This window comes from Triticum dicoccoides, chromosome 5B (genome assembly GCF_002162155.2).
Source record: "Triticum dicoccoides isolate Atlit2015 ecotype Zavitan chromosome 5B, WEW_v2.0, whole genome shotgun sequence".
Taxonomy (NCBI): domain Eukaryota; kingdom Viridiplantae; phylum Streptophyta; class Magnoliopsida; order Poales; family Poaceae; genus Triticum; species Triticum dicoccoides.
The window spans coordinates 141,759,932-141,772,147 of NC_041389.1; the positions used below are offsets into that span (position 1 = coordinate 141,759,932).

At 43.9% G+C, this 12,216-nt stretch overlaps 2 protein-coding genes and 1 non-coding gene across 3 annotated transcripts; all 3 read right to left on the minus strand.

Annotated features, from left to right (window-relative positions):
* Positions 1 to 1,312: 1,312 nt before the first annotated feature.
* LOC119307872 (GPI ethanolamine phosphate transferase 3-like) lies at positions 1,313 to 7,176 on the minus strand. The gene is made up of 20 exons (XM_037583965.1): positions 6,863 to 7,176; positions 6,753 to 6,787; positions 6,539 to 6,660; positions 6,296 to 6,385; positions 6,088 to 6,207; positions 5,903 to 5,986; positions 5,735 to 5,812; positions 5,493 to 5,618; positions 5,338 to 5,427; positions 4,646 to 4,681; positions 4,518 to 4,573; positions 4,282 to 4,429; positions 3,755 to 4,211; positions 3,574 to 3,665; positions 2,905 to 3,457; positions 2,620 to 2,758; positions 2,364 to 2,405; positions 2,089 to 2,257; positions 1,704 to 1,787; positions 1,313 to 1,600 (listed from the first exon to the last, which is right to left on the minus strand). Exons 1-20 carry the CDS (start codon positions 7,105 to 7,107, stop codon positions 1,505 to 1,507), a joined length of 2,862 nt encoding a protein of 953 aa, XP_037439862.1. The 5' UTR covers positions 7,108 to 7,176; the 3' UTR covers positions 1,313 to 1,504.
* Positions 7,177 to 7,916: 740 nt separating this feature from the next.
* TRNAG-CCC lies at positions 7,917 to 7,987 on the minus strand. Its single transcript has one exon. It is a non-coding gene; the product is annotated as a tRNA-Gly (tRNA).
* Positions 7,988 to 9,462: 1,475 nt separating this feature from the next.
* Positions 9,463 to 10,774, minus strand: LOC119307873 (riboflavin synthase-like). Its single transcript, XM_037583966.1, has one exon. The coding sequence runs from the start codon at positions 10,652 to 10,654 to the stop codon at positions 9,785 to 9,787; it is 870 nt and encodes a 289-aa protein (XP_037439863.1). The 5' UTR covers positions 10,655 to 10,774; the 3' UTR covers positions 9,463 to 9,784.
* Positions 10,775 to 12,216: the final 1,442 nt, after the last annotated feature.

The following is a 12,216-nucleotide window of genomic DNA, read 5'->3' on the forward strand; positions in this document are numbered from 1 at the left end:
CCTTCAAAACCAGTGAAGACATCCAATCGTCATTTAACAATGCCGTTCAGGATATGTGCATGTGAGGCTATGGCCTGTTCTCAGAATGTGGTCTTCCAGTCCGGTTCCCTTGCGTATAAAAAAAGGAAAAAAAATTTGGAGTGCTTAGATTCTCGCTACATGTACTGTGTCTGAATGTTTGGAAACAGCTGTTCCCTCCCGTTGAAGAAATACTCTTAGGGCCTATTTGATTCGCAGGATTTTCAAAACACAATAATAGGAAAAATGCAGGAACAGAGTGACATGTCCTATAGTACCCTATAGGATTTGGGAGGATGTTTGATAGCGCATGAAAAACAAAGAAATCTTACAAAGAGGTATGAGTGGATGGAAGGTTTCCTTCAAAATGTAGTACAAATGGATCCTATGAAAAAATTCCTACTGATTCCAATCCTACAAATCAAACAACCATGATAGAAAAAATTCCTAAGGGTCTAAATCCTTCAAAAATTCTATGAAATTCCTTTGAATCTAACGAGCCCTTCTAACGTGGTAGCTTTGCGCTGGGCAAGAAGGTGAAGGGAAAAAAAGGGAAAACCATGGTCAAAGCACGTAGAGCATCATACAAGTCCAAGTGACGAGGGTTGTTGAGCGTGCAAGCTTGGAATTTGAGCACAGCTGGATGGGCTGGGCATAAGCACCCACCCCCGCGTCCTACAGCACAGCACGTCACCCACGGGACAAGGAAACAACGGAACTATGAGAGAGAAAACCACCGGCGGCCGCCGCCAAGGGATTGCGGAGTGGAGACTCTCTTCTTCTTCTTTTTATAATGTCTGGTCACCTTCTTTACCGTTATTTTAGACCTACGTTCTCGGCCTCGCCCAAGCGACACCGGGGTGTGTGTGGTTCACTGTAGCAAGGAAGGGCAAGAATCGACATACTACACACCCTTCACTGTAGTACATAAGCGCAAAATTTTGAAAGCCAGAAAGATTGTAGGGCAAGATTTAGGGGAAAAAAAACTAATGATCTACCTGCGCAGCAAATGCTAACTTCTCTTCTTCGACTTTTAGTCTATTTCAGTACACAAGTACTAACTTTAGCACAAAGTTGTATTAAGGTTGAGACACTTATTTTGGAACGGAGGGAGTATGTACTAACATCTCTGCACTTAACACCATCTACCGAGACTTCTAATGTTTCCAGTCAATCCATGCTCTCCCACATACCAAAACCAAAGTAGATGAGCTGCGCATTGATAATTAGCTTACTTTAGTCATATATGCATCTTTGTCGATTCAAAGCACAAAAACATTTGGACAACTCTTGGTAGCATCTAGTGTGCCTCTTCATTACCACAACAAGGCCATACTCTCCAAGAACAACAAAAAGAACAAGAATGTGCTATGAATTAACCTAACTCAGTGTACATAATTTTGCGCCAATTTGCAGTGTACTCACGAAAATGTACAGCATATATGTCCCAAGAAGCAAAAAAAAAAAAAGGAAAAGAAAAGCAACATCAGCTGTAGTACAAAGAAACGAGACAAATTAGCAAGTCTGTTAGGAGAAGCCCAATCGCGTCAAATACATATTTCGGTGCAAACAAACCCCACACCTGCAAAGTTGAAAGATAACTAGTGTCAAAACAAATCTGCGAAAACAACCGCAAAGCAGCAACACAGCGACTACTGTTTGCTGGAATTAAGTGCACATATTACCATCAAGTGACGCCTTTGAATCGTGACGCATACGATTGTAACTGTCGTAGTGATAGCTGTAATTAGACCATACATCAAATGGACCTGAGTTTGGCACATAAACATTAGATATCACGTGGATCAACAAGACAAGAAATAGACGATATCCGGATCAACATAAAGAGTTCCACAATGCATGATAACACTATTTCAGTATGTGGTCGACAGTTAGGGAAATCTAGGTTGGTGTTTGTTTGTAGTCCAACATGGCTGTGCCTAAACAGTAAACACTGGCTGTCCATATTATTTTCCTGAATATGAAACTTTTTTCTAAAAGAGAATATTTAACTACTGAAATCATGTTACTAAATTACTGCCATAGAGCACAGATGAATTTCTTCAGTACCTGTATTAGAATATTGATGGTGACATCCTTCACCTTGCTTTTCTTCAATGCAGTATTATAACAGTGGATGGCAATAAATGGAAGACTAAGAACTGGCAGGATGTGAGAAACACCAAAGGTATCGATAGAAAGAAGAAACCCTTGACGAATGATATGGAAATTGTCAAACCTACAAAATTTAGAATTGTGACAAATATCATTAGTTCATTACATAACATGCAAGTGAATTTTTTTCTCAGATACAACAGTATTATTTGGAACATAATTATACTCACCCAATGAATGCAGCACCATAGCGAAGGCCATCAAAGGTACACCTGAAATGTATTATGTATTAGCACAAATGCAGTTTTAGCAATACCATCTAACAATGCAAATTAAATCACATTAACCATAAGCTCAAAACCCCATAACAGTAAGACAAATGGACATGCATCATCTCTCGGACTAGTAAAAACATAGTACATAAAAAACATGAAAGAGAAGCATAAATCAGAGTAAAAGAAAGGTCAAAATGCATCAGGATCTCACCAGTGACCAGTCAGATAGAATAGACAAACTGCAAGAAGGCTCCATTGTGTTACTGATACAGGGTTAGCAACACAACTCCCTGTTGCATCAAGTTTCAAGTCTTTCTGATATTTCTGCTGAAACATTATTATGCACCAAGCTGCAAAATGGTTAATTAAAATTTTCAGATGCTATGCTTCCTAATGATGATATAAAAGGAAAAAAAAGGCTCAAGTTGTGCCTCAAGCAGTACATGCCAAAATTTTAGAAGCGCTTGTCTTAAGAATTGAGTGACTTGCAAATTACCTCCAGTGATGCAAATTAACGCTACAAAAGCACCTTGCCTTCCCAACAACATCAAGATAGTTGGGCTCCATGAACACAGCATGGCAGCTGATAAACTAGTTATCCTTTTGTTGAACTTCAAAGAATCAACTGGGGCAAACAATCGCCAAAGCACAGATATTACCAATGACAAACCTCCAATAGCATAAACAAAGCGAGGAGCCAAACTTCTTCCAATTTCTTGAACAGCTTTAGTATGAGACAGTAAAGTACTTTCGGAAGCCCAATAATTTGCTATAAATGTATAGCTCAAGATGGTTGCACACATAATGAAGTACTTCAAGAACCTCTGATGGACCGCATAGGTGATGAGCTTTAATACAATGCAGGTCACCATGGCAAGAGATATGATGGGGAATATATCCATGGAGACATTGCAAAAACTGGAACCAAAAATGTCACAAACGATGCTCACTGGGTGGTCTTTTGTAACAGTTGGCCCAGCAATTTGTTTTGACATCCCAAGCTCAATTCCAAATCGTGCAAAAATATTTAGAAGAAGGAAAATAAACTCCTGTCAATTAAAAAAGTAAGGTGGGATCAGAAGATAATTATATAACCAACATTAAAACAAAAATTCTAGTGAACGAAGGAAAGTTTGAACAGCATTGATATGATAGGAATATTAACTTCTATGGTGAAGTTCCCGTTTGTGGCCGAGCTCCACACACTGGCAATGCAACTCGTGGCCAAAAGAAAGTTTGTAACTCTACCTTCTGCCACTGCATGACAAGAAAACAACTTCGTGAATCAGTAGTCACCATCGCGAATTCAAAATGTACAGCAAGATTGGTATATCTGATGAACTCACATATATAACTGTTGGATAGTAAACTCGCTGCTCGAATCGTGACCAATGTAAAAGCAAAGAATAATTTGGGGATGATCCTTGAACTAGCACATTCCTGATCTGATGGTTGACATACAGCATTCAGCCTCACAAGTATGTATGCCTGAGTGATAACTGACAGTATCATAAGTAAAAGACCAGTGCCCATCAACCATAAATCAAACTCCGTCCAAGCAGAGCGAGCAAGCTTTGCAAAGCTTTCCAAGAAGCTAGAGTATGCATCAATTTGCAACTGCAGAGCAGAACTTGCGCTCTCCTTAAATTCTTCTCCCTTAGCTGTTTCCGATGGGCATGTAGACTTCAAAACCTCTGACCAGTTCGCCTGAGCTTTTGAATACAGCTCCTCAACATGGTGTAGGTATTCAGCTGAAAATCCAATGATAGAACTACCAGAATATTGATCAATGTATCTCTTTACCTACAAGGGACAGATGAAGATCAAAGAAGTACTACCAAATCAGCATATCTGCAAATGCAGTTCATACTACCTGCCAACTATTTACACAAAGGGCTTCAGCATATCTCATTTTCCACGCTTCTAGGTCATCCCGTGGCGTGCATGCATTAATACCCGTCATTTGATTATCCCATGTCCCAGCACTCAAAGCATACAATTCTGGGTTTACACGTCCAATGCTAGATATGGAAAAACAAGCACATCTCAACAAAAAGCAGTAACACACAACTGAAGCCATCAAATAAGCACCATGTTAAGTTTACATACCTTCCAAAAGGAAAAGGTATACCGAGTAGTGCTGATACAGTTACTGCAAAATCAAGCTGAAATCAAGAAAAACTTAGCAATATTGACAAAATAGAGCATCCATATGGGAGAGGGCAATCAGAATTTACCTGCTGCATAGTGCTGACGCACACTTCTTTCCCATGCTAGAACAGTAAACCATCAGCAGAAAGGGAAATCAATCAACTTTGGTATTCATATTGCTAAATGCACAGATAGAAGCCGACTATTACGAAATAAATTGCAATTAATAACTAAAAAAAAATAAGGCGAGGAACTAAATATCTCTACACTGCTTCTATATCAAACTTATGTTCCATCAACTGTCCAAGCCTACGAGAAAGGTAATTCTATACAGAAATGCTAACTACCCCACCATGCTAAAGGCTATGAGCACGCTTTGTGATACTACTTCATACCCATGCATAACCCAGTTAGTTAAGGACTGTCTACATACCTAATTTCTCACAGAATATCAGATGTCAAACCCATAACGGAACAGTAAAGAACTAAATACGTCAGTAGAAGTATCCCTATAAGTGTGACTTTCATATCCTATATAAATTATAATTCAGGTGATAATATGGCCAAGGAGTGATGGCTGTGTGCATCTGAATGGTGCAGAGGCTGGGGTTTATCCCCTTATCAAAAGAAAAAAAATGGCCAACGAGTATGTGCTATGATTATTTGGGTCTTAGTCCTGATAAAAATTAGTAAGAGAATGATTACATGCAAACAAGAAAATCAAGATGTTAGCATGAATGACAAGATCGGTCAATTTATCATTACAAATAAAATGTACCAGATCAAAATTGCATGAATTTTCACCAAGAACAGATAAGACAGCATCGGGTGGTGTCTTTGGACTCCATGCAAACAGAGATGTTTCAACCTACAATGAAACTGCATTAGTTCAGATAGATTTGCACTTAGCAACGAAAAAACAAGACATGTCACCTCTTCAGCAGTTCCTCCTCCATGGTCACCATTTAGGGTTTGGCCATGATCTCCCATTACAAGGAGTAAAGTATTTTCATGGGGACCACCAGGTGTTGATAGGCTTTTCAATGTGTCAATTACATCCTACAGGAGCAAAATTGAGGCTAATTTAACAATCAGAATTCAGGATAAGATAATGTCTCCTGCAAACAATTAGCACACAAAAAAACAGATCATGTACTATGAATGGGGCACCTGACCTCTAGGATTTGATTGTATTGCTCCAACTTCTGGATCATCGGGGTAGAGTCAACACCGAATATATGCCCTGCATGGTCCTAAAGAAAGTTGACCTCATATGCTTCTAGTTCCACAAAGGAAAGGATCAAATGTGTAAGCCAGCTCCAAAGTGAACACAAACAACTTACCACACCAAGGAAATGTGCAATAAGAACGTCCCAATCATTTTCGTGCAGTGAAGGAAGCAAGTGGTCAATAACACCATTGTCTACCTGATACATAATGTGACGGGTAATTCCATGGAAATTAAATGGAAAGCGCAAAATAGCTCATCGCGCAGAAAGGACAAAATGGTACTGAACAGATGGCATACCGTGTCGAGATCTTTAACATTAAAAGAAGGGTATGGAAATGACTTGTTGAAGTGCTCTGGGTATAACTGTGTCCATGTATCATCTCCCATCATGACTACCCTCTTTCCATTTTTGATCAGCTGATTGAGCGCAAAGAAACAAAAGCATGATTAACTATCCATCGTGAGCTACATATTTTACTAAAGTTGAATGTGAAGTGCAAAGAACCTGATGCATTATATTGTCTTCCACTATTGCTGGAGCTCCAAAGCTATTGCCGACATCAATAAAGGTAGGGAGACCACCCGTTGTGAGAGCCTGAACATAGTTGCAGCAAGAATACACACTAAGTTATGACCCTTTTATATTGCATTGAGGTGTGCTCGAAATAACAGTTTTTCGGCATAACATCAGTGCTGAATGTATGCCATGAGATCAATATACATTTATACACACAACAGTACTCATCACCTTAAGACGTTGAAGGCTGGTGGTCGGTGGGTCAGCCAGAGCTTTGAAGATCCTAGCAGAGTTCTTCTCGTCAGCAGCCAGCTTCTGCAGGACCTGCAACTTGTCCATCCATGGCTGCTTCTCTGCAGCAAAATGTCAGGTTTAACTCATTACCAGCTCGCAATGTCCTACAGTAGTTTTATCATTGCGCAGAAGTACACAAATGCAAACCCACCTTCAAAGAATGTACTCGGTGCCACGAAATCGAACCTGTGAAATAGCAGAAATTGCTCAGGATCAGACATGGGAACTGAAGCGAGGACAGAATAGGCAAGGCGGTGCTACCTGAGGGCGTCGAGGACGACGATTACGAGGCGGTCTAAGGCTGGCTGGGGCCAGGAGGAGCACCCGGGGGAGACGCCGGTGCGGTCGTCCCGGTGGCTGTGGAGGTCGAGCTCGGTGCGGGTGAGGAGGAAGCCGCGCGTGAATAGGTAGATGGCCAGCGAGTGGAGGGCGAGGATGGCGACGAAGAGCAGCGGCCACGAGCGGCCCCAGGAGGACCCGCGGCGGCGGCTCGCCGGCGCCGCCATGGACTCCGGCAGGCGTCGTGCTCGTCGGGTCGGATCTGAAGCTGTGAGTTAACCCGTGTGCTTGGATCGCGTGGGAGATATTATGTGCCCTTTATTTCGCGATGGACGGTGCGGATGGGAACACGTCAAGAAAACTAGTACTAGTACTACTAATTAGGCCTGTATATAGATGCGATGAAATACTCACAGCTTCAGATTGTGAAAATAATACACAATAGGCTAAACTGAACTTGTTCTAAAAAAGGCTAAATTGAACTTCTGTGGCATGGTATATGCACTGCATTTGTATCAATATTTTGAAAATTATATGCAATAGTTGAATAAAGCTCTCCAAGTTTCTCCCCAAGAAAAAAGTATTACAGAAGAATATCCCCAGAAAAGAATGCAAGCTTATTAGTCTTACAACCTAGTAGTATACTAGACGCGCACAAAAAAACAATGACTCGATACAGATGTACGACAGCCACCATTACTTATCAAACATACCCCCTCTATTCAAAATAAGTGACTCAACCTTATACTCAACTTAAATCACTTATTTTAGGACGGAGGAAGTACATGCAACAGCTCCAATTCGAATGTCCAATCTCTAATTATGTAGCACATGAACACAGCTACGGAGGACACGAAGATACAGTCGAATCTCTAATTATGTAGCACATGAACACAGTTACAGAGGACATGTATGGAGATGGAGGATAACGTGGAAAACATACCGGCGAGGGGAATTGCTTAATTGGCCAGAAAACATACACAAAGGTGTTGCTGAAAAAAAAAGGTCTCCTCAGGAGAGGAGCAAAAACAGGAATTGCGCATCCAGGGAATCGGACCCTGGTCAGTACCGTGGGAGGGTACTATGATACCACTACACCAGATGCGCTTTGTTTATTAGCAACCTTGTTTGTCATCTCTTGTACTTAAACTATATCACTACAAGGAAACAAAATGGACCTGCGCTAGAAATTCATATCTTGTCCGAGCAAGAGTAGATCATGTACATGCCAAAGTGCTTATCAATGTACGTACCAGTCTAGGAACACATCATCATCATCATCAGGGAAACCCCTTTTGAGTCCCAAGCATGCTTAGCACCCGTTCAGCAGAAAAATCTGGAGCAAGGCTCTCGTGAACAAGCAAATAAACAAGCCACACAAGCTCTGCACAGGGTTCTTCAGCTGTTTAGGTTCCTCAACGGTCTGCGTTGAATCAGGGGCACCGTTGTCGCTGCTCAAATGCCGTCTCAGGGAAGTCCCTTTTTATCTCTCTTTGCAGGGCTCTAGACCCAGACGGCACCGGGATCATACAGTCCCCCGCCTTGGGCTCCTCCCTGCACAACACAAGCAGTTCAATGATTCGGTCAAATCGAAAAAAGCCAGAGCGAAGATACAGAAATGCATCATTTTGCTCTTACAGAGAGTCAGGGAGGTTGTGCTGCTTTACTTGAAGTAGTTGTCATTCTACAAAACACAGGGAGATGTTACTCCTACACATGATTTTTGCATTGCTTCTCATGTCTTGCGCATTATGAGTAGCCAATACACGTGAATACTCGACATATACTAACTACGCTGTAGCATTGCCATGTGCACATTTTGTCAGCTAATACCACTGGTTTTCCTCAGGTGATGGTCATGGAGGAAGGAGAAACCAACATAGTTTCCTCGGGTGATGATGTACTTAATAATCATAGTACAACTAATCACAATCTAAATTACCAAGTGTCATCTGAAATAACCTTACAATATCTACCTTCTACTCCCTCCGTTCCAAAATAGATGACTCAACTTTATACTAAAGTTAGTATAAAGTTGAGTCATCTATTTTGGAACGGAGGGAGTAGGACCAAACACACACATTCAAGGAAATTGCTAATGTTTCTTCTGGTTCACCACACACGAAAGCCAAAGGTCAGAGTTACTGAATTGAATTTCGTAGTTCCATTCATCCCATACTAGTAAGGGCCCCCATTTCCATGTAAAACTTTAGTGAGACAACTTAATCCAAACATCCAATAGTTCCATTCTAAAATTTCAGAGAACAAGTGTTATTGAATTACCAACATTTCATGTTAAGTATACAAAGACCAACACTACGGATGTAAGCCAACACCATAATCCAGTTTAGTATTTGCATTACAAAAAGATAGACTTTAAGCCATATAGAAATAATACACTATTTTATATTGGTAGTTATTTTGTGAATAATTTTTAATTATCATCTGGCAGAACAAATTCATGCGATAAATTACACAAAGGTAGAATGCAGTCTTCTTAGGCAACACACATCTTCCGTGCTTCATCACAAATTCAAAATAGCAACCGACAGTGCATGCCATATTAAATCAGGCCCCAGAAATATAGGTCAGGCAATGATCAAATATAAACTCAAACAAGCACTAGTATCCATTGTTGTCCCAGAAAAGCTGGACTCCTAGTATGAACAACTAAACAAATCTTGTTCATTTGAATGGGGTTACACAGATCATGCACACCAGAAAAAAGCTTCTCCATGCGGAAACATTATAACTTTACATGGAAACAGGCAGTGGCATGAACTATAAAACCCCCCCTAGTACGAAAAAAGCTTCACTCATTAGTGCAAAAAATGCACTATTATTGATGGACAAGAATACACTGCACTAATACTGATAGTAGTTCATCAGTCCAACAGGCACAGCTCAAGAATTTGCCTTTGACGTTGCCTCCAATCTCCCGGCAAGTAGCTTCACTACATACTTTCCCAGTATGTCAGCCTCAAGGTTCACCTTATCCCCAACCTTCTTCCTGGGCAGCACAACATTGTCCTGCGTGTAGCGCACAAGCATGAAGTCGAACCACCCGGCCTCCTCGTTCACATTGACGACGGTGAGGCTGGTCCCGTCCACGGCGACGAAGCCCTTGGGCACGAGCAAGCTGAGGATCTCTGGCGGCGCACGCACGGTGACCCAGATAGAGTCGCCCTCGGGCCGGAACGCGGCGATCTCGCCGGTGCCGTCGACGTGGCCCTGGACGAAGTGCCCGCCCATGCGAGACGCCGGCGTGAGCGCGCGCTCGAGGTTGACGTCGTCGCTCGCGACGCGCTCGCCGAGTGACGTGCACCGGAGGGTCTCCGGCGCGACGCCGAAGGTGAGGGTGGAGGCAGCGGCGTCGATGGCCGCCACGGTGAGGCACGTCCCGTCGACGGCGATGCTGTCGCCCAGCTGCGTCCCGGCGAGGAGGTTCTTGGTCTCGACCTCGAGGTCGACACCGGGAGCCGCGTCTCCCCCGCCCCCAGGAGGCGTGGGCGGCGGGCCGATGCGGCGCACGCGGCCGACCTCCTCGACGATCCCGGTGAAGAGGGAGCGCACGGGGATGTGGGAGGTCGAGGAGGAGGAGATGCTCTTGGGGACGGGGGAGAGCGAGAAGCGCAGCGGCTGGGCGCGGAGCGGCGTGGAGGAGGCCAGCCGGGAGGCGAAGGGGAGCAGCGGCGACGAAGCGGGCAGGAGGCCCCTGCGGAGGATGTGCGGGTGGCAACGGACGGCCGCGGCGGCGGTGGGCGGCGGCGCCATGGCGAGATCCTTGTCGCCTGGATTGGGGTTGGGGAAGATTTAGGCTGGGGTTAGTTCTCGCGACGCGTCAGCCGTGAGCTAGCCAAACTACACGATGATACGTAGGGTAGGCGTATTCCGTGGCATACGTGACCGACGCAAGTTTGCGGAAAGAATGGCCGTCGAATCAAATTTCACGCACGTATATGTTTTTCCCCGGAACCCGAACATCTGGCCATCGGTGGCCTTGACAGTTTCCTCGAAACTATGGGACTCGAGAAACGCTCTTGTGTTCAGAAACGAAGACCACTCTCTCAAAACTACGCTAAGAAATATTGTAGCAAATTTCTCTCTCTGGGTTTTCGGTTTCAAAAAGGCCGAAGACAATATCTTTGCTAGACAGTGGCTACACTTTCTCTCCTCTGCAACCCCTTCTAGCTGAATTTGTAACCGTACTGCTGGTGTAATTCTCGACATCTCATTTGAGTGATAATATATTCAGGTGGGGAAGCTCTCCCCCCGGTGACCGTTCAAAAGAAAACGCTCTGGCGGCGATTAGGGTTAGGTGGAGTTGAGCGCGCCCGCAGATCTCATCGGCGGGGCGCACCGGCGACTCACGAAGAGGATGTCTACATCATCTGCCAGCAAAGGATGGAAGCGCAGCGGCGCTCTTTCACCTCGCTCCGCTCAAGCACAGATGGAGGAGGCGCTTGGAAAGTTGGATATATCCGAGGAGGAGGCAACGCCTCTGGTGATCGACGATGTTGAAGATGGCGAACCGACGAAGTGGCTCATAGCAGGGAAGGTCTTGCATCGCAATCTTCTCCATATCCAAACTATCTGCAATGCCCTTCACCCAACATGGGGAAACCCTAGGGGACTGTCCTTTCGCCCATTGGGGGAGAATGTGTTTGCTGCGGAGTTTGAGACCAGACGCGACCGTGATCGGGTGTGGGAAGGAGGCCCGTGGCATATCAGCAAACATGCGGTGATTTTAGAGGATTTTGAAACACACATGCAACCATCTGAACTGAAGTTCATTAAGTTGCAGGTTTGGGTAAGGGTACTGAATCTACCCTATAACCTAAGGAATGATACAAGAGGTTTGGCAATAGTCCGACAAATTGATAAGCAGGCTACTACCGTTCAAATTGATCCCGTGGGAGGTTTTCTCGGAGCAAGATGAGAAAAAGTGACTATTGATGTGCTTAAACCTTTGCGCAGATGGATCTTGCTACGATATAGAGTACGAACAGATACCCCACTTCTGTTTCTCTTGCGGTCGGTTGGGGCATGCAGGTTTGTTCTATCCTACGTCAGAGACTATGGATGCAAATGGTGATCTTCCATTCAAAACGAGACTTAGGGCACCTGAGAAACGGAAGCAAACTTATTATGGTGATAACTCGAACAAGGAGCAGCAGGAAAAGAAGAACGGCACGAGGGAGTCTTGCTCCTCGAGTTCAAAGCAGAAGAATAGTGTTGAAGCTCCCCAGTCAAGAATGCAGCTATGAATAAGCGCAAGGGAGGGCCATAGACCACTCAAGTTTATCGCAAGGTGGTTCCTGCACCACTGGCTATTA